This window comes from Rhineura floridana, chromosome 1 (genome assembly GCF_030035675.1).
Source record: "Rhineura floridana isolate rRhiFlo1 chromosome 1, rRhiFlo1.hap2, whole genome shotgun sequence".
NCBI classification, from domain to species: Eukaryota; Metazoa; Chordata; class Lepidosauria; order Squamata; family Rhineuridae; genus Rhineura; species Rhineura floridana.
In genome coordinates, this window is record NC_084480.1 from 1,456,737 (window position 1) to 1,478,522 (window position 21,786).

The window sequence follows — 21,786 nt, forward strand, 5'->3', positions numbered from 1 at the left end:
CAGAAGCTCTGCTCACGGCCGGAGTTCGATTCCAACAAAAGGAGGAAGTCGAATCTCCGGTAAAAGGGGTCGAGGTCCACTCAGCCTTCCATCCATCCGTGGTCGGTAAAATGAGTATCCGGCATATATGCTGGGGGGTAAAGAAAGGCCAGGGAAGGAACTGGCAATCCCACCCCATATATACGGTCTGCCTAGTAAACGTTGCAAGACGTCACCCTTAGAGTCAGAAATGACTCGCACTGCAAGTACGGGGACACCTTTGCCTTTACCTTTTGCTGCAGAGAAGAAACAGCATTCCAGTCTCTTATTTGGGGAGCGGAACTGAATGCCACAATTAAGCAACAGAGTGTGTGCCTGGGTCACATGACTGGGTCTACACCAGCCTTTGGTTCAGTACAGATGAGGAAGCCGAGGCCACCGCCCGGCCAGGGGCAGCCAACTTGGTCCCCTCCACATGTTGCTGAACTCCACCTCAGGGATGATGGCCGTCGTAACCCAGTCACATCTGGAAGGCACCACGTTGGCCACCCTTGCTCAAGAGAGGCGCTACCAAAAGGTACACATTTCATTGCCCACCTCAGAAGCCTGGCTTCAGGAACTGCAGCCTGAGGGTGTTTGTTTTTGTTTGCATCCGCTTGTCCACAAGAGCAGCTCCACGCCATTTCTTCACCAGCACCCAAAGGACCCAGAAGCCCACCCGCCAGAGGGCTGCAGAGCACCTCTCACAGCCAGGGAGGTCTACTGACCTCATCTGACTGCCTGATGGCCTCCAGCTCAATCCACGCTGTCCCAACCATGGTGTCCCAGATCAGCCCTTTGTTCCAGACCTCCACAATCAAGCCCAAGTCCAGGCGGCTGATCTCACTGCAAAGGGAGCAAAAAACAACATGGCACATCAACATCTGAAGAAACTGAATTCCACACCTTTGTTGTTTAAGAATGGCCATTCTCATCACCTTCTGACCACCCTCTGCTCCTATTTCAACCTTAACAGCAAGAGCGTCTTACTATTCCAACTGCAAGACAAGCACCTGGGGAGCCACAGGCAGGAGGATGACCAGCCTCTCCCCCACCCCTGACTGCCAGCCTTAGCATAGGCGGCTGAGCACCTGCACCTCAGCCACTAGAGGTCTGTTTAGCACCACAAGCCAAAGCCCACTGGGCTTGTTAGAGGATACTTGAGTGGAAGATGCTGCTTACCCCATCAGACAAAATAAGGTTACCTCTGAGAAAGCACCTACTTCATGGTTACTCCTACTTCTTATAAAACCCAAGTGTACACTTCAGGTCCTGCCAGCTAGATCTTCCCCCTTTTGTTTTATGTAGGAAGTCAGACCATTAGTCCATCTAGCTCAGTATTATCCACACCGACTGGCAGCGGCTCTCCAGGGCTTCAGGCAAGAGTCTCTCCCAGCCCTACCTGGAGATGCCACTGGGGATTGAGCCTGTGACCTTCTGCATGAAAGGCAGATGCTCTGCCTCTAGCTACAATGGCCCTTCTCTTTTGCACCTGTCCAAAGGATAGGAGTGCAGCCTGCATCACTATGCGTGCCCATGCAGAAGGAATCAACCTGCCATTCCCCCCTTTAAGCACAATGGAGACTAAGAGCATGCGCTGCTGGGAGTGGCTGGCTCCTGGCTTCGAAGGGAATCATGTCCAAAGGTTTCCTGCCGCCACTTACCTCCTCCGTGGGCGATGTCTGGACAGAGACACAGCCAAAGCCTCAGAAACAGAAATAGATGTATTTTCAAGCAACGTCTTTACAACTTCCCAGCACACAGAGAACTGCAGATCCTTCCCCTTTCAGTGCTTTTTTAACGGTTAACAATTAATAACAAGAATAACAACAATAATAATATAAATTTATTTTCTCACCCGGAATGAGGGTCCCAAGACTGATTGCATAGTTTTCAAAATACAAAGTATATACAAAACCAATCAGAAACTTAAAAGACATACGAAGAACCAGACATAAACAAATCCATAAAATCCTTACAACATCAATACGAGGGGGTAAGAACTTAAGCAAAGATCGAATAAAAAGGTGGCTCTTCAGCAGCCATCTAAAGATGGGAAGAGGAGGGCATTCCGCAGTCCAGAAGCCATGAGAGAGAAGGTTCTGTTGCGACTGTTCGCCATTCGGGCTTCAGATATAGTAGGCACTCGCAACAGGCCCTCTTCCCTGGCTGTCTTGCAATGGGCATGACTAATGAGGGGAAGGCGGGCAGACAGAGACCTAGGTCCCAAACCATTTGGGGCTTTAAAGGTCAAAACCAGACCCTGTAGCTCTGCAGTACCCCGCTCATTACCTCCCCCCAGTTTGAGAAGAAACCATTGATAAGCAGTCATTGAGTACAATTCTATAGCCAGCTGTGGATCTATCTGATAGTTGCTCCACCCAACCATTGTTAAGCACTCTTTACGTATGAACAGCAGTGTAGTGTCAAATTCAGAAGTGTAGGGTCCCTTTATAATAATCACAGCCACGTCCCCTTCCGAGATTGTAGAATAATCTAGCTAGGTTTGAATACTGCTTTAGAAGACTCTTCTCAGTGGCTAACACACTCCCCTGTCAAGCTGATTGGCTCATAGGACGCTAGAGAAATAGGGAACCTGCTGGGACCTGGCTCTCAAAAAAGTAAGGGGTTTAGGACCCCCCCGAGACCCTGGACGACTACACCCCTGATGGATGGTTCTGTAGCCAACTGTGGATCCACCTGGTAGTTGTTCCATCCAGCCCACATTTAGCTAGCTTGCTAATCAGAATATCATGGGGCACTTTGTCAAAAGGTTTGCTGAAGTTGAGATATATTTTGTCCACAGCATCCCCACAGTCTACAAGGGAGGTTACTGATAAAAAAATGATATAAGATTAGTCTGGCAGCATTTGATCTTGATAAATCCACGTTGGCTTCTAGTAATCACTGCATGTTTTTCAAGGTGCTTTCAGATTGACTTGCTTTATAAACTGCTCCAGAATTTTCCCAGGGATTGATGTCAGAGTGACTGGTCTGTAGTTCCTAGGTTCTTCCTTTTTGCCCTTTTTGAAGACAGGGACAACATTAGCCCTCCTCCACACATCCGGCACTTCACCCATCCTCCATGATGTTGCAAAGATAAGAGACAGTGTTTCTGAAAGTTCTTCAGCCAGTTCCTTCATTACTCTAGGATGCAGTTCACTGGGCCTTGGAGAGTTGAACTTGTTCAAAGTAATTAGTTATTCACTGATTGACCTTCCCTACATTGAATTCAAAGCAACTAATCATAGACCAATACGAGCTTTCCCATAAATTTTGTTGGAACTTCACTACCCCCTGATATTGGTCTATCAGAAGCGTAGCCCCAATTAGCAAAATTAACATTTAGCAACACAACATTCAAACTGCATAGCAAGGGCTGAAGTCACCGGATTCCACTGGAATAGTATTGCGGGAAACTCAAGGCAAGTTAAAGTCCTTGTACAATGTTTATTTCCCCCAAGAACTTTGGGAAGCGCCTGGATCCATCACAGCTAATCTAAAGGTCAACAGGGATCCCCAGAAAGATATCCTTAAGTAGAAAGGCATTCAGCTGGTGAACCTTTGCCCGAAGACCAGCAGTATTTAAGGTCTGATCTTGACACCCAGCATTGTACTTACAAAAGGAAGTCTTGTTCCCAGCATGGCTGGTCCCCTCGAACAGCAACCGTCGTGCTCTTCACATTTTGAACCTTCAGGGTCACGTATGTATTGAACTTATCTAGACAGGGAACATAGTTTTTTCACGCAAGGCAAATATCTAAAACTCCTCCTTGCTAACACATATTTGTTGGAAAGAAAAATGCTACCGCCGGGAATTGCACTAGCTGTGCTTCAGAAGAACAAGGAAATGACACGAGAACAGAATAAATGTCTCCACTGTCACTTCCTTGGTCTTCTTCGGTATCTAGTCCCAATTATTGAAAGGACTTTACACATGGAGAAAGGCTAGTTGCATAACGAGCCCCGTCAAGAATGAAAGCAACAATGTCAACCCCAAGCTGCCCATTGGCTGAAACAACTATGAAGCTCACTTTCAACTGAAAGTTTTAAAATAAAGCTGCTTTCACTGTTAATAGCAAAGTGGAGCTGCTTCAGTTTAATACTTCAAGGACTGCCTGAAAGTCTTGGAACTTCCATAGAAGTTTGCTTTAAAAAGCTGCTTTCGGAAGCCCTCAATACTTTTATACTTGGTGTGCCAAGCTCAAACAAGGTCAAAGTGGCTACGGTCAAACTTTTAACTGGGCATGGCTTTATTTTGTCCAATTTCATGTGAATGCTATGGGTAATAGTATAATGCAACCCTCTCCGAGTTACAGGGAAGAAGCAGGCCAGACACTCGGAAGCTAGAAAATCTCTGGTACATAGTAGTGATCCAAAAGGCAATTAAAAAAACTGGTGTCAGCAGGCACTGAGACATTGAGCAAAAGAAGATTTGTGCTTACCTGGGGACCCCTGGAGCTTTGCTTTCTTTACTGTAAAAGAAAAAAGAGAACGTAAGTTGATTGTTCCAGCCTCGAGCATTTTAACTCTCAGGTTATTAAAGATTTTGACTGCGGATAAAGGAGAAAGAAGCCTTCAAGTTAGAGTCTCATTTTTTACAACAAAGCAGCCCGAATAAGGAGCCACTTCAATGCTGTGCCCCCAACATTGGGGAAAATTTAAATCCCAAGAAATGCTGAAATTGACAACAAAGCACTGCATCAAAAGAATACTGCATTACTAAAATGAATTGGCTCTTGTCCCCCAAAGCCAGGATCTCTGGATGATGGCTTCAGACTATAATATCACAGGTCAGAAGGCACCCACTCCTCCAGGTCCAAGACAACTGGACGGTGGTTGACAGGCAGAATCCCACCTGCAGCACTACTGCAGCTGCAGCACCCACCACAGCCTTTTAAGAGCAGTGCTAGGAGGGCTATATGTGCACAAACTCTCTTTCTCCTGGTCCACCCTTTAAAAAGCAGAAGAGCAAGCAAGTGGCCATAGGCAGCCCAACCCAGCAGGTTAGGAACACAGGAAGTTGCCCTATGCTAGCCTTCCCCAACCGGGTGCCCTCCATGGGTTCTGGACTGCCACAGCACATGCCGGCTGGGGCTGCTGGAAGTTGTAGTCCAAAAGATATGAAGGGCACCTAGTTGGCAAGTGCTCGTCTACACTAACTGGTTATGGCTCGCCAGTTTCGTACAGGAGTAATCCTTGGTATGCCTGGAGATATTAAGAGCTGCACCTGGGATCTTGTGCATGCTCCAGCACTGCGCTGCAGGCATTCCCATTGGGCAGGGTTGTAGCTCAGTGGCAGAGCATGTGCCTGGCATGCAGATGGCCCCAGGTTTGATCCCTGGCAGCATCTCCAGGGAGGGCTGAGAATATCATCCACTGCCTAAAACCCTGGGAAGCTGCTGCTGCCAGCCAGTGGACAGTACTGAGCTAGTTAGACCCATGGCTGGACTCCGTATGAGGCAGCTGCCGACGTTCCACCCTGGTTACAACCGGCATGGCCAGGTCTATCTGGGCTGTTGCCCTGCTTTAAATGAGCCGACAAAGGTCGCTTTGACGACCAGAGCTGACTTGCTGTGGATGGGTCTTCACCTGGCAACTCGCCTGAACTCCCACATCTTTCGGAAGTGTTCTTAACACATGGCAGAATGTGGTCTTTCAGAAACTGGGGCCTCAAGCTATTTCGTGACCACCAGCACTTTCAACTGTGCTCAGAACTTGCAGGGCTAGTAGTCAGAGGACCTGGAGGGGGCTGAGAACTGCTGCCATCACATCCCTCCATCCCCCCCCGAACTTTCTGCCACTTGTAGGCGCCACTGAGAGGACGAGGCAGCAACAGGTGGCGGCACTTGGGCCTGAGGTCCAGCAGAGGAGTCGGCAGCTCCCTGCCAACGCCTTCTGCAGCTGAAGACTTCCTGGGCGCCATCTTCAGGGAGGGGAAGGAGGGGTGAAAGGGCGGCACGGAAGCCACAGGTGGAGGAATCTTCAGCAAGAGGGGAAGACAACTTATGCCGTTGTCTTAATCCCTTATTGGAGAGCCATGTGGACAGAAAAGTGGGGTGAAAATGCTTGAAATGGAGCAGAATTCATTGGCAGAGGCTCAAGTAGATGGAAGACAAAGCACTTCATGACATTCACTGCCTCAGAATGTGGTGGTGGCTCAGATGTCTTTTTCAAAAGGACCAGATTGGGCAAATTCACAGAGGGAAGATTTATCAATACCTTTTAGGCAGGATAGGTAAATGAAGAGCCTCCATGTGCAGAGGCAGTGTACTTTTGAATTACAGTTGCAAGAGCTATATGGACCTTTGGTCCAATCCAGCACAACTTTTTCTCTGACTACCTCTCAGTGACAAGGCACCGGGGGGGAGGGAGGAGAAATTCAATTCAGTTTGCATTTAAAGACCAATCAATCTAATCCACACTTTCTGAAACAATTTGTGAACCATTAACCTTCAAAATCAGCAATTCTCTGAATTTTTGGTGCAGTTCTCCAGTCAAGTAATGTGTACAAAAATGCATCTACGAGGTGCCTAAAAGGCATATAATGACATACAAAAATACATTATTACTTTGCAAAAAATGTGTATATTAGACAAGATTATATGCCAAAAAATTGTTGACCAGGAGAAATTCACACTCTAATACCAACAAATTTTCATGGGGGCTTAAAAAAAGAATTTACAAACTGATGTGGAATGGTAGAAGACTGAACCTAAGTTGGAAAAAATGAGTAATGGAAATTTACAGATTAGTTCATCTCCAGGAGGGTGCTCACCAAAACTCTAAAGAAATTCTGAAGTGTCCTGATAATAAGGCAGAAAAATGGACGCACAACTGTCAGTACAGCACTAGTAAAATGGCATGCAGAAAGAATGCAAGGTGCATTGACATGGGCAAGACAGAGATGAATTAATTCTAAGGGCTGATGTGGTTCATTAAATCTTTTGAAGATTAAGCCTCCTGTGTGCATATCTGCAAATTTTAAACAACCCAGGAGACCTTGACCTTAAAATGTCACCTTTGTGCCCACAACTTTATCTGTGATTATCTGTTGCTCAGAAAAAAACTTGGGCGGTTAGTTTTTAACATTTATCTGCATTGAGATCACAACTGTGTCTGCTAAAGTAGACACATCCAGCTCAATGCTATAGAAAAGAGCCAAGCTAGGGCGGAGGACACAAGCTGTAAAGCAACTAAGCCAGGCTGCCAAACACTCCACTTTGATCTGGCAGAGCAGCTGCCCCTCCCCTCAGAGCTCTGAAATGGCACTGCTGAAGACCACCAAGGCTGGCTGAGCTACAAAGTGTGGCCAGGATTCCACTTGAAGATTTCCTTGCAACACCTCTTATTTATTTTTTTAAGGGATAATACAGCAGATATAATTAAGCTATCGTTACGATGACATATTTTGGAAATCTGCTTCTCTATTCGCTATGCATTTGGGTATCAATGAAGATATCGTAACCAAATTTTGCATGATGGTTCCTGAGATCAAGGAGCAGGTTTCTCCGTTTGGATACAACTGGGTGCCATTTTGAATCAAGATTGGCAGAATGCAATTTTCAAAAGCTGCACTGATTTTTTGGGAGTTTCTTACCATTTTTGAGCAATTCTTGGTAAAAGGCTTCTAGTATATGATCCACAAAGCTATAATGTTCCCAACAATGCATGTGGCTCAATGTTATCTTGTGTTTTGTTGCTTCAATACATTACAAAAAGGCTCCACTTTTCAGTAAAGCAATAATTAAGTTGCCTACCTTCCATTACTCTAACTACATTGGCTATCTTGTATACCACTTCCACTGCTTTGAATAGTCGAGATATATAATGTAGGTGGATGGGGTGTGTGTGTTGTTTTTCTGGTTATAACTTATAGCCATCTGTGCACCTGTCAACATATGTGTCACTATCCCTCTGTTTTCTAATACATTATCCTTTTGAAACATTTTAAATTAACCAATGCAGTAGGAGGCAAACATTTCTTTTTTTTATCATTAATTTTTATTCAAATTTTCAAAAACAAAACAAAACAAACAAAACAAATTAATAACTATTACAATAAAAACTATTGACTTCCGATTTGTCGTAGATTAGCTATAAGTCTATAATATATAACAAACCTGTCTCTTAATAAAATTATACAATTATCTTCCTCCAGTGGTTATCTTAATTGGTATCAAATCTCATTAACATCATTTTATTCTTTCCACAAAAAGTCAAAGAGAAGTTTCTAATCCTTGAGATATATATCCATCAATTTTTCTCCAAACAGACATGTCAATTAATCCATCTCTTCAGGTCTACTAAGTCCAGTAATTTCAATAGCTCTTCTCCCATTCTCCCATTATCAGTATTGATTCCATCTTCCATGTTCCATCTTTGCACACCCAATAATCTTGGTCTTGCTGCCATAGTCATATAATAAGAGTCTGATAGGGATTTCTTTCATCACAGATATTTTCTTGCCATCAATTCTGAATGTATTACTGAAATGTTGTTGTAAAGTGGTATCTCTGTTCCTCTTTTTTACAGAATGCACTAACACATCTCTTGAGAGTTTTTCCATTGTCACATATCTGGAATTTATTCTATAAACTTTCTCTATTTCAAGTTCCATCAAATCCTTCCAATCCAGGAATTTTTTCAAGTCGTCGATATCTTTATCTCTAATCTGTTCACCAATTCCTTCAGGGGCAGCGCTGAATTCCAAACAGTAATATTTGTCTTTAGGATCCATCACAACCATATAATCCAAATCTTTTTCCAGGTCCATATTTGATAAATCTATTCCAATCTCCAGGGCTTGAACCTTCCCCTTGATCTTTCTTTCATCTTCTTTTTCTTGTCCAGTCATAGAATCCTGAATTTCTTTCAGCTCCTGTCTCATTTTGCCAAATCCAATTTTCATCTCTTGACTGTTCTGTCCCAGCTCTTGTTTCGTTAGCTTAATCTCATTCATTATTTTCTGAAACATATTTAGAGAGAGAACCCCTTCCTGAACATTCAGGGTCTCAGCCACCTTCTTGATTGTCATTCTTAAAACCAAAAGAACAAAACCCCTTCAATTCCAATATAGTCACTATTCTCAAGCAAAGAACAGTTTATTTCTTTTTCCAGTCACAAATGAGTTAATCTTCCAAGCCAGATGACATCACCTTCTAGACAGCACGAACTGCCTTATCTCTTATATGTCCAAAACAAATTTAGTTCACAGCGTCCAAATGATTAGTGGCATAAGGAATAAGCAGATTCGCCAAAAAAAAAAAGTAGACCAGAAAAAATAGTCCCAGACATATAATACTCAAATATCAGATAAAGCAAATTTTCTCTTCAAATCAGATTTATTTATTTTATTTTTATTTTATTTAATTTATATACCGCCCTAAGCCCGAAGGCTCTCTGGGCGGTGTACAAAAAGATAAAAAACAAGCAATGTATAAATACAATAAATCAAGAAAACAAAACAAACAAACAATAAAAGAACCAAACAACATCCAAAATACAAATAATGATGAAAATGCTATTAAAACACACTTTAAAATGTCTGGGAGTATAAAAAGGTTTTCACCTGGCGCCGAAAAGATAGTAGCGTCGGCGCCAGGCGCACCTCATCGGGAAGGCTGTTCCACAGTTCGGGGGCCACCTCGGAAAAGGCCCTGGTTCTAGTCACCACCCTCCGAGCTTCTCGATGGGATGGCACTCGGAGGAGGACCTTAGATGTTGAGCGCAGTGTCCGGGTAGGTTCATATTGGGAGAGGCGGTCCACCAGGTATTGCGGTCCCATGCCGTGTAGGGCTTTATAGGTCAAAACCAGCACTTTGAATCTAGCCCGGAAACAAATAGGAAGCCAGTGCAGAAGGGCCAGAACAGGTGTTATATGAGCGGACCTTCTGGTCCGCGTCAGCAATCTGGCCGCTGCATTCTGGACTAGTTGTAGTTTCCGAACAGTCTTCAAGGGCAGCCCAACGTAGAGCGCATTGCAGTAGTCCAGTCTAGAAGTTACCAGAGCATGAACAACTGAGGCGAGGTCGTCACTGTCCAGATAGGGACGTAGCTGGGCTACCAGGCGAAGATGGTAGAAAGCATTCTGGCCACCGAGGCCACCTGGGCCTCAAGTGACAAGGAAGGATCAAAAAGAACCCCCAAGCTACGCACCTGTTCCTTCAAGGGGAGTGTAACCCCATCAAGAACAGGATGAACATCCTCCATCTGGGCAGAGAAGGCGCTCACCAACAGCGTCTCGGTCTTGTCTGGATTGAGCTTCAGTCTGTTAGCTCCCATCCAGTCCATTATCGCGGCCAGGCAGCGGTTTAGCACGTTAACAGCCTCACCTGAAGAGGATGAAAAGGAGAAATAGAGCTGCGTGTCATCAGCGTACTGATGGCAACGCACCCCAAAACTCCTGATGACCACACCCAGCGGCTTCATGTAGATGTTGAAAAGCATGGGGGACAGTACTGATCCCTGCGGGACTCCACAATGGATGCCTCTCATCCGTTTATATCTTTAAAATGCTCAATTCCATGCCAGCTTTTTGCAATAAAAAACAAAGATAGGCTATTTCGATTTTCTTCCTCCTTAATTCCGTATGTAAAAGAGAAAGTTATAACTCACCCAGGGCTTCTTTGTTGCTGACTCTTTGACAAATCTCTTTTGCAGTAACGATAACAAAATGATGATAATAGACAGGAGGATGCTTGCCTGTTAATTTCCGTTTTTCTTTGAAGAAAAAAAACGTCTCGCTTAATCAGTTAGAGCCTGTTTGTAATCCCTGGCTCCGTCCGACGCTGTTGGCTACCTTCCTTCATAGGCGATTCCAATGAATTCCAGTCCAACAAACACCACGGAACTTCTGTGGGTAATCTCTAAGTTTCTCCCTGGAGGCAAACATTTCCAGAGTCAACTCCCTATCTTTCCTCTTGTTCTTTCACCTGCCCCACATACATTCATGTGAGATGGGAAGCTCTTAGGAATGGGTGGATCTGCCAGTCTAGTTTCTTTCATTTTCTCATTTTTCCAATCTTAAGTTCATACATTCACATCAATTTTTTTTTTGCGGGGGAGGGAGTGAACTCCTCATGAAAATGCATCAGCCTTTTTTGGTGAGAATTTCTCCTAACATACACATTTTATGTGCCTGAAATACACATTTTTGCAAAGCATTTTTAAATTTTTTTTCCTTGATTTTTTTAGGGATACTTTATCCTAGTATATGTCTTTTTCTACACATTACCTGGCTGGAGAACTGCCTTGCAAAATGTAGAGAAGTGCAAATTTCTAAGGATGATTTTGTTTTAGTTCTCCTACTTTTTGGGGAAGCACAAATTAAGTAAGTTCATCTTTAAATGTAAATTGAATCAAATTTCTCCTCTATCTCTAGCAAGCTCTCTCAAGCTCACCTCAATTAACTTGGAAACCCGAGTCCTTCAAGGAAAGAATTTGGAAAAGCTTGAGTAATTTCACCAAGCCAATCCGAGGACCCGGATAAGTCATCTTCCTGTCTCCACTACCCTCCCCACCCCCCAAAAGCCATCTCCACCAGCCCCCCCAAAACACCCACCCATCTTCCCTTCCTTTAATGCAGGGATGGGGAACCCATGACCTTCTGGATTTGTGGGACACCATCTCCCATCAGCCCCCAATCAGCATAGCCAAAGGTCAGGGACAATGGGAATTTAGTCTAGCACCATTCGGAGGACCATGGAACCCCCAAAACTCTTTTAATAGGTGGTATAAGTTGCAGCAGAAGCACACAGTGATTGGGGATCAGACAGAAATTCAGTTTGGTTCAAATGCAAACCTATCTGATTCACACTTTGCAAAGCAATACGCGGACTGGAAAGCAGGTATCCCTTGAAATTCATGGTTCTCCACATTTTACACTGCAATTCTCTGCGAACCAAATTATGTTCACAAAAATGCACACGAGGGGAAAGTGTGCCTAAAAAGCCACAGATCAGTGAAAACAGCATAAGCAATTGCATTGCATCAGGGAAAGAAATCTTGCCAATTGTGTACATTAGAAGAAATGCTCACTAACATGCTGAAGACTTTTCATGAGTTTGCTTTTTTTCAGCAAAAACTGGTGCAGAACTGTGGCAAATGGAATTTAGCATTGGGGGAAAAGACAAACTGAGATAAGTGGAAATGGATGGATTGATTGATTGAAACTTTATTTTTTTATTTTTACCAAACTGGAACTCAGGGCGGCTTACAAACAGAACTACATATGGTTAAAAACATAAGAAAAACATACAATTAAAATACAATTAAAATAAGCACAACCTTAAAACCGTAAAAGGCACTTAAAAATCTAAAAACAATTTAAAATAATACAAAAAATAATAATAATAAATTTAATTTTTGTGTCGTCTATCTGGCCGAAGCCGCTCTAGGCGACGCACATGTTAAAATTCAACAGTACAATATAAATACATAATAAAATACAGTGCAGTCAACAATAATCATTATAAAAAGCAGCAGTACAAACAATTTGGGGCCATCAATAGACAGATTTTCAAAACAATATAAAGAAATTAGCCCACCCCGGGGACCCCAAAGGCCTGTCCAAAAAGCCAAGTTTTTAATGCCCGGCGGAATATATCCAGGGAAGGGGCATGGCGAAGATCGAACGGGAGGGAGTTCCAGAGAGTGGGGGCCGCCACTGAGAATGCCCTCTCTCTAGTCCCCACCAACCTAGCTGTTTTCGTTGGTGGGACGGAGAGAAGGCCCTGTGTGGCTGATCTGGTCGGGCGGCTTAGTTGGTGGGACTCAAGGTGCTCCTTCAGGTAAACTGGGCCGAGACCGTATAGGGATTTAAAGGTTAACACCAACACCTTGAATTGGGCCCGGAAAACAACTGGAAGCCAATGTAGATGAAATAACACCGGCGTGATGTGATCACGGCGGCGACTGTTTGTAAGCAAACGAGCTGCCGCATTCTGCACCAGTTGTAGTTTCCGGACCGTTTTCAAGGGTAACCCCACGTAGAGCGCATTGCAGTAGTCTAATCGAGAGGTGACCAGGGCATGTACTACCAGTGGGAGCTGATGAATAGGGAGGTAGGGTTGCAACCTCCGTATGAGGTGTAGTTGATACCAAGCTGCCCGGCTCACTGCCGAAATCTGAGCCTCCATGGACATCTTGGAATCAAGAACAACCCAGAGGCTGCGGACCTGATCCTTCAGGGGTAGTCTCACCCCATTGAACTTCAGGTCAACAACACCCAACCTTCCCCTGTCACCCACAAGTAGTACCTCGGTCTTATCAGGATTGAGCTTCAGCCTGTTCCTTCCCATCCACCCACTCACGGATTCCAGGCACTTGGACAAGGTCTCTGCAGCCAACTCCGGTGAAGATTTAAAGGAGAGATAGAGCTGCGTGTCATCAGCATATTGGTGACACCGCAGCCCAAATCTCCTGATGATGGCTCCCAGCGGCTTTACATAGATGTTAAATAGCATGGGAGAGAGGATAGAACCCTGTGGCACTCCACAAGTGAGGGGCCAAGGGTCTGAGACCTCGTCCCCCAGTGCTACCTGTTGATGCCTGTCAGAGAGAACGGAACGGAACCACTGTAAGACAGTGCCTCCTATTCCCAATCCCCGCAGGCGATCTAACATGATACCGTGGTCGACGGTATCGAAAGCCGCTGAGAGATCCAGGAGGACCAGAAAGGTGAATTCTCCCCTATCTAATGCCCTCCTCATATCATCCACCAGAGCGACCAAGGCTGTTTCAGTACCATGTCCAGTCCTGAAACTCGATTGGTATGGATCCAAATAATCCGTTTCATCCAAGTGTGCTGACAACTGGTTAGCCACCACTCGCTCAATGATCTTGCCCAAAAATGGCAAATTCGAAATGGGGCGAAAGTTGTTCAAAACTTGGGGATCCAAGGAGAACTTTTTTAAGATGGGTTTTATAATTGCCTCCTTGAGGGCCGGTGGCATTACACCCTCCTTCAAGGATGCATTTACCACCACCCTGATCCCTTCGCCCAATTTCTCCTTGCAGTTCATAAGGAACCATGATGGGCAAGGATCAGTCAGACAGGTGGTAGGCTTCACCGTTGAAAGTACCTTGTCCACATCCTCAGAAGGAAGAGGCCGGAACCGATCCCACTGAACCGGATTGCAACTGATCAACTCTGGATCCTCTACTGCATCCACAGCGTACGGAATCGAGTTCTTCAGGTGTTTGACTTTATCAGCAAAGTGCCTTGCCAATTTGTCACAGGAAGCCTTAGAATGCTCCAAGGGTTCCTGAGCGACTGGACCGACCAGGCTTCGGACCAGTTGGAACAGCTTCCTGGGACAGCACTTTGCGGATGCAATAGAGGCAGCAAAGAAATCCTTCTTTGTTGCCTTTATTGCCACCTGGTAGGCAGCTATTGCTGCTCTAACCTGTGTTCGAGCATCTTCAGAGCGGGATTTCCGCCACCGGCGTTCTAGTCGTCTCACCTCCTGTCTCAGACTTCGCAACCGGGGTGTGTACCACGGTGCGGTCTGAGTTCTGTTCAGGGGGAGAGGACGTTTCGGAGCCACCCGGTCTAATGCCCTGGTGATTCCCTCGTTCCACTCCATCACCAGGGTTTCGACCGGGCGGCCTTCAGCAGGTTCCAATTCCCCTAGCGCAGTCAGGAATCCATTCGGATCCATCAGGCGCCTGGGGCGGACCATTCTAATAGGTCCTTTACCCCTGCGGAGGGAGTGTGGCATCGAGAAGTCAAAATTCACCAGATAGTGATCTGACCATGACACGGGGGTAAAAGAAATGGCCCCCAACTTCAGAACACTCCCTGCCACCCCCAGGACAAATACAAGGTCGAGAGCATGACCGGCTACATGGGTGGGCTCAGTGTTACTAAGGTGCAGTTCCCAGGAAGCCATGGTTTCCAGGAAATCCCGAGGGGCTCCAACGAGAGTGGTCTCAGCGTGTACGTTAAAATCCCCCAGTACTAACAGTTCTGGGGTCAACGTTCGCACATCCGAGACCACCTCCAGCACCTCGGCCAGGGAGTCTGCCGTGCAGCGGGGTGGGCGGTACACAAGCAGGATCCCCGGACTGCCCTTCTGGCGCAACCTCCAGTACATGCAGTCAACAAACTTGGTCCTTGGGAGCGGAGGCCTGGTGAATATCAAGGACTCCCGATAGATGACTGCCATTCCCACTCCCCGCCTTCCTACCCTCGGTTGCTGCACATAACGGAAACCTGGCGGACACATGGCCTCAAGAATGGGAGCTGAGGCCTCGTCCAGCCAGGTCTCTGTAATACATACCAGGTCTGCGCACTCATCCAGTATCATATCATGGATGACAGATGTTTTTTGAGTCACAGACCTGGCATTACATAGCAGCAATCGAAGGTCGGTAGGAATCCTGCGTCCCCCAGTTGACTTCTGGTTTGGGGCAGACCTAGAACAGGGGATGGGTATTACGCATCTATCCCGTTCTTCTGAATTGACGTGGTCTGCCCCTAGCATCAGTCCAGCGCCTGCCGCCCAATCTTGATATAACTTGGCCCCCATCCTTCTCTGTTCCATCCCCCCTTGGTTTACATATGCCCCTGCCCCCGCAGCCTAATGGACAGGCCTATCTTAAATCAAATATAAAAGCAAGACCCACCTCGTACACTGCCAGCCACTCCTTTATATTATAATAATATAAAACAATAAAACAAGCCTTGTAAAGCCCAATCATAAACACCTTCTATCCCAAAAGCCTGTCGGAATAAAAAAGTCTTTGCCTGCCGACGGAAGGATAGCAAGGAAGGGGCCATTCGTGCCTCCCTAGGAAGGGAGTTCCAGAACCTAGGAGCAGCCACAGAGAAGGCCCTATCTCGGGTCCCCACCAATCGCACTTGTGAGGGTGTTGGGACAGAGAAGGGCCTCTCCTGAAGATCTCAGGGCCCGGGCAGGTTCATATAGGGAGATACGGTCTGACAGATAGCCTGGACCTGGGCCGTATAGGGCTTTAAAACTCAAAACCAGCACTTTGAATTGTGACCGAAAACAAACTGGCAGGCAGTGGAGCTGTTGTAACAAGGAAGTTGAATGGTCCCTGTAACCAGCCCCTGTTAACACTCTGGCTGCAGCTCTTTGTACCAGTTTAAGTTTCCGAACAGTTTTCAAAGGCAGCCCCACGTAGAGCGTGTTACAGTAGTCTAAACGGGATGTACCTAAGGCATGCATCACCATAGTCAAATCAGGCATTTCCAGGAACGGGCGCAGCTGGCGCACTAGTCTTAAATGGGCAAAGGCACTCCTGGCAACGGCCAAGACCTGGGCCTCCAAGTTCAGAGCTGAGTCCAGGAGAACACCGAAACTGCGAACCTGTGTCTTCAGGGGGAGTGTAACCCCATCCAGCACAGGCTGAATCCCTATTCCCTGATCTGCCCTTCGACTGACCAGGAGCACCTCTGTCTTGTCTGGATTTAGTTTCAATTTGTTCGCGCTCATCCAGTCCATCACTGATGCCAGGCACTGGTTCAGGACCAGGACAGCTTCCTTGGCTTTAGGTGGAAAGGAGAAATAGAGTTGGGTGTCATCCGCATACTGATGGCACCGAACCCCAAACACCCGGATAACCTCTCCCAGTGGTTTCATATAAATGTTAAATAACATGGGGGACAAAACTGAACCCTGAGGGACCCCATAGGTCAACGACCAAGGAGTCGAACAGGAGTCCCCCAGCACCACCTTCTGAGTTCGTCCCTCCAGAAAGGAATGGAGTCATCGTAACACGGTGCCCCCAAGTCCCATCCCAGCAAGGCGGTCCAGCAGGATACCATGGTCGATGGTATCGAAAGCCGCTGAGAGGTCCAGTAGAACTAACAGGGACACACTCCCTCTGTCCAGCTCTCTGCGAAAGTCATCCACCAAGGCGACCAATACCACAAGCCGAGGGGACTCCAACACCAACCCCAAGACTACCCCGGCTAGCTCAGGAAGGGAGACTGTTGAGCAGCAGGGTGGGCGGTACACCAACAGAATCCCTATTCTGTCCTGGCCACCCAACTTCAAATATACACATTCGAACCCCGAAGACTGTGGGAGAGGGCACCTAGTCAGGGGGATGGCATCAAGATAGACTACTGCAACTCCACCTCTCCATCTCCCCGGTCTCGCCTGCTGCTGCACAGAGAAACCTGGTGGGCAAAGCTGGGAGAGATTAACCCCCCCAGCTTCATCCAACCAGGTCTCCGTGATACAAGCCAGGTCGGCGTGCTCATCCAGGATGGACAGTTTCATCTATCCCTAACAGTGAGGGAAGAGGAAGATGTATAAGGTTTTTAAAGACGATGCAAACTTCAGTTCTGTTAGGACGTTACCAACAGATCCCATTGGAACAGCGCCTTTGCATCTGTGGAGCTGGAGTAGTAGAAGATCTGCCCCACTACCTGCTTGAATGCTCCCTATATGCTCATCCTAGAGACAAATTTTTAGGAGACATGATTAAACTACAGGATGACTCCCAGGCCGATAGTCTTATTCCCTTCCTTCTAGCTGATAATGACTATATGGTCACATACAGGGTAGCTCATTTTGCCCTAGCAGCGCAAAAGTTACGGATAAAACACTCAGACATGGCAAACCAGCTAGGGTAATATCAGGCTTGATCTCGCAAGGTATGTGCCGGACAGCCGGATGGCATTACTGCCATACTCTGCATTATTTTTAGCATGTTTAGTAGTTTGTATATTTGATGTATATTCTAATAGATGTATGAAAATGATTGTTCGTCTGCGACGGCCTAAGGCCGTGCAATAAATATTTCATACCCTTGACTCAAGGTTTTTACAGAGATTTTGGATCCGTCCTACAAACTTTTCTGGAAAACTTTTTTTGAGATCCTCCTGAACTATCAGAGAACTTCTGTCCTCTCTGAAGCACATTCTGTGAAATCCCCTCCCCCAATTTTGCCATTCACAAATAACATGGGAAGTCACATTCACAGAGTCCTAAGGGATTTTCCTGCCTCCCTTTCCTCTGTCCACCAGTCTGATGCCCTGGGTAATTACCACTCTGATGCCCTTGAACTCCTCACCCTGGAAGGAGCCGGCGGCAATGCAGGGACGTTGGTGGCAGAGGCGCTGAAGCAGGGACAGGCCCAGCAGTTGCCTGCCTCGGTGGTGGCAGCGGCAGCCTCCGCCTGGATTCAGACAGCCTTGACTCTTCAGCTCCTGAGTCCAATCTCCTCTTGGACATTCTGGACAGTCTGGATCCAGACATGTTCCTGCACTATGGTGACCCAGGACCAGCCTGTCTGGAGAAGTTGCACCAGGAAGGGTGTGGAGGAGAAGCAGATTCCGTACCAGCCTCCCCCATTTCCACTCTGGCGCCCACATCATCCAAGCTGGAGACCATTAATGAACTGATCTGGTTTGACCATGAGTATACATTTGTATATTTGTATTTTTATATTTTGTGTGTGTGTATCCGCCTTGAGGGCCTCTGGCCAAAAGGCGGGGTATAAATAAATTTAATAAATAAATAAAATAAAATAAACTAGCATGCAGGGTGCAAAAGTCCATGGGAGATGCATTTAGTCTCCCTTCCCCTCCTAGTGCTGCTGCTCCAATTAAATGGGAACTCCAGTCTCTATGGTTGCTTTGAAGTGGGGGCCAATCTAGAAGGTCCAATCATGGGCTTTCCTGTCTCCAGGGCTGGCGCTGCCATTAGCCAAAGTGAGGCAACCATCTCAAGTGGCAGATGTTGGGGTAGTGTTGGCAGCCACCTTCTAGCCCAGGAGTAGCCAGTGTGGTGCCCTCTAGGTGTTGCTGGTCTCCAGCTCTCATCAGCCTCAGCCAGCTTGGCCAATTTTCAGGCGTAACGAGAGCTGTAATTCAACATCATCTGGGGGAGCCATCCTGTTGACTCCCCAGGCTCTGGTCATTCCTCCTGAGATCAGCAACCATTGGTGGCCATCACTGTCTCCTGTAGGAGTGAATTCCATAGTTTGACTAGGCTCTGCACGAAAAAGAACTTCCTTTTGTCTGTCCTGAATCTTCTGACATTCAGCTTCATTGGATGTCCATGAGTTTTAGTATTCTAAGAAAGAGAGAAGTTCTCCCTATCTGCTTTCCCATGCATAATCTTATACATTTTTATCATGTCCCCTCTCAGTTGCCTTTTTTCTAAACTGAAAAGCCTCAAATGCTATAACCTTTTCTGATAAGCGAATTGCTCCAACTGCTTGATCAACATGGTTATCCTTTTGTGATCCCTTTCCAACAATGCAATCTCTTTTTTGAGGTGAGGCAGCCAGGACTGTATACAGTATTCCAAGTGAGGACTAGGGATGGGTGAGAAATTCAATTCAGTTTGCATTTCTAACAAATCCACACTTCCTGAAACAATATGTGAACTGAAATACAGCCATCCTTCCCAATTCATACTTACTCAGATTTTGCATTACAGTTCGCTAACCAAACGACGTTTACCAAAGGGCGTATGTGAGGTGAAAGTGTGCATGAAAATGAACACAGGAGTGAACATAACATGCAAAAATGCATTATAATTGGTTGCAAAAATGTGTGCATTGGTGAAAAATGCCTACAAAAATATGTTTAGTAGGAGAAATTCTCACTAAAATGCCGGAGAATTTTCCTGAGGATTTAAAAAAAACCTGCAAATTGCTGCAGAAATGTGGAGAACTGAATTTAAGTTTTGGAAAATGAGAAATGGAGAGAACCGAAAATGACTGATCTTTCCATCCTTTGCGAGGGCTCACCATAGATTTGAATGATGGTATTATGACACTGGCAGTTTTCTTTTCAGTCCTATTGCTAATGTTCCCTAATGTGGCATTTGTCCTTTTCACACCTGTCACACGCCGGGTGGACATTTTCATCAAATTATCCACTATGATCCCAAACTTCCTAGTCAGTTACCTCCAGTTCAGTTGCCATAAGCTCATACTGGAAATTGGGGGTTTTGCCCCGATATACATCATTTTACACTTGCTTACATTGAATTGCCTTTTCTGTTTTACTTCCCATTCACCCAGTTTGGTGAAGAATCCTTTTGTGACTTTTCGCATTCTAATTTTGTTTTAAACGCCTTGACCAATTTGCTGTCACCAGCAAAGAAAGAAACTTCACTGCTTGCCTCCAAACTCCAGGTGGTTTATGAACAAGTTTAAAAGTACAGGTGCAAATGCTAATTCTGGGGGGGGGGGAAGGTGCTTTCTACATTCCTTCATTGGGAGAATGGTGCCTTCTACCAATTCCGGTTGGTGGCCCAGCTATGCCTCTATCTGGACAGGGATAACCTGGCTTCAGTTGTCCATGCTCTGGTAACCTCCAAGTTAGATTACTGCAATGCGCTTTACGTGGGGCTGCCTTTGAAGACAGTTAGTAAACTGCAGCTTGTGCAAGATGCAGTGGCCAGATTGGTAACAGGGACCAGACAGTTGGAACATTTAAAACCAATTCTGGCCCACTTGCATTGGCTGCCTGTATGTTTCCAAGACCGATTCAAGGTGCTGGTTTTAACCTATAAAGCCTTACACGGCTTGGGACCACAATACCTGATGGAACGCCTCTCCCGACACAAACCCACCCGTACACTACGCTCAACATCAAATGTCCTCCTCCGGGTGCCTACTCTGAGGGAAGCTGGGAGTCTGGCAACAAGGGAGAGGGCCTTCTCAGTGGTGGCCCCCAAATTATGGAATGATCTTTTTGACGAGGTGCTCCTGGCGCCGAAAAGATAACAGCGTTGGCACCAGGTTAAGACTGTTCTCTTCTCCCAGGCATTTTTAACAGCATTTAAATAGCGCGTTTTTAACTTGCCTATCGGTTTTTATGGGTTTTAATTTGGTAATGTTTTAAATTTGTATACTTATTTTTAATGTTTTTAACTGTAAACCGCCCACAGAGCTTCTGCTATGAGGCGGTATATAAATGCAATAAATAAATAAATAAACCCAGACTTTGTACAGATCATATAATGAAAAAGGCAAAGGAGTCAAAAAGTATTTATCATTACATTTATTTCCTTTTAATGTTAATTTAATCCTGGTTATTTTTATTAACATTTTTTGAGGAGAAAGTGTGTGTGGCTTCTACCTCTTCTGGTTCTCTCTCTATCCTCCTTCTCCCTTCTCAAGAAACAGTAGACACTTAAGTCGTGCACTAGTACAATTGTTTAGCATTTCTTTTCAAGGTTACTTAAAGAGTCTTGCCTTGGTTCAGAAGGGGTCCCTGCTGTCACAGCTGCTTCTCTGTTGGGAGAAACTGTGTGTGGCCTCCACCTCCCCTTACAGCCACCCCTTTCCTCCACGTTTTCCATTATTTGGAGCATTGGTTCAGAAGGTTTCCATGCTGTCGCACTTGGCTATTTATTTATTGGTTTGTGGCCTCCACCACCCCTTACAGCCACCCCTATCCTCCAATTCTTCAGAAGATTTCTCATGTCATATTCTATACAAAGTTTGCTCAATCATTTCTCAACTGACAGCATTACCAAGGCTGTGATCTGAAACAGCATTCCTCAGGAATGTCTTCATCTTCTTCAGAGCTTCATCCTCTTCATCCTCTTCAGAGCTTCATCCTCTTCTGCTTCTGCTATTGTCATAGGTATAGTCATGAGGATTCTGAGTAAAGTTTGCTCCAATGCTGGCTCCAGATTGTTCTCCAAAAGAAGGTATAGGAGCATGGAAACATGCCTGCATTTGTACAATTCTGTCGTCTGGTGTAGGATGAAGAGCTCTGTCTTCAACCAATCTTTCTCCAGCATTAAATGCCTGCTGTGGAAATCT

General features: G+C 45.8%; 1 protein-coding gene across 2 annotated transcripts in view; it reads right to left on the bottom strand.

Annotated features, from left to right (window-relative positions):
• UNC13B (unc-13 homolog B) overlaps positions 1 to 21,786 on the bottom strand; it is a 285,289-nt gene that overhangs the window by 223,556 nt on the left and 39,947 nt on the right. For both annotated transcript variants that reach the window (XM_061612817.1, XM_061612815.1), the window contains exons 2-4: positions 4,464 to 4,493; positions 3,640 to 3,739; positions 747 to 864 (exon numbers count right to left, since the gene is read on the bottom strand). In XM_061612817.1, the coding sequence (XP_061468801.1) occupies positions 747 to 864; positions 3,640 to 3,739; positions 4,464 to 4,493 (248 nt within the window). The remainder of the gene's footprint in view (positions 1 to 746; positions 865 to 3,639; positions 3,740 to 4,463; positions 4,494 to 21,786) is intronic.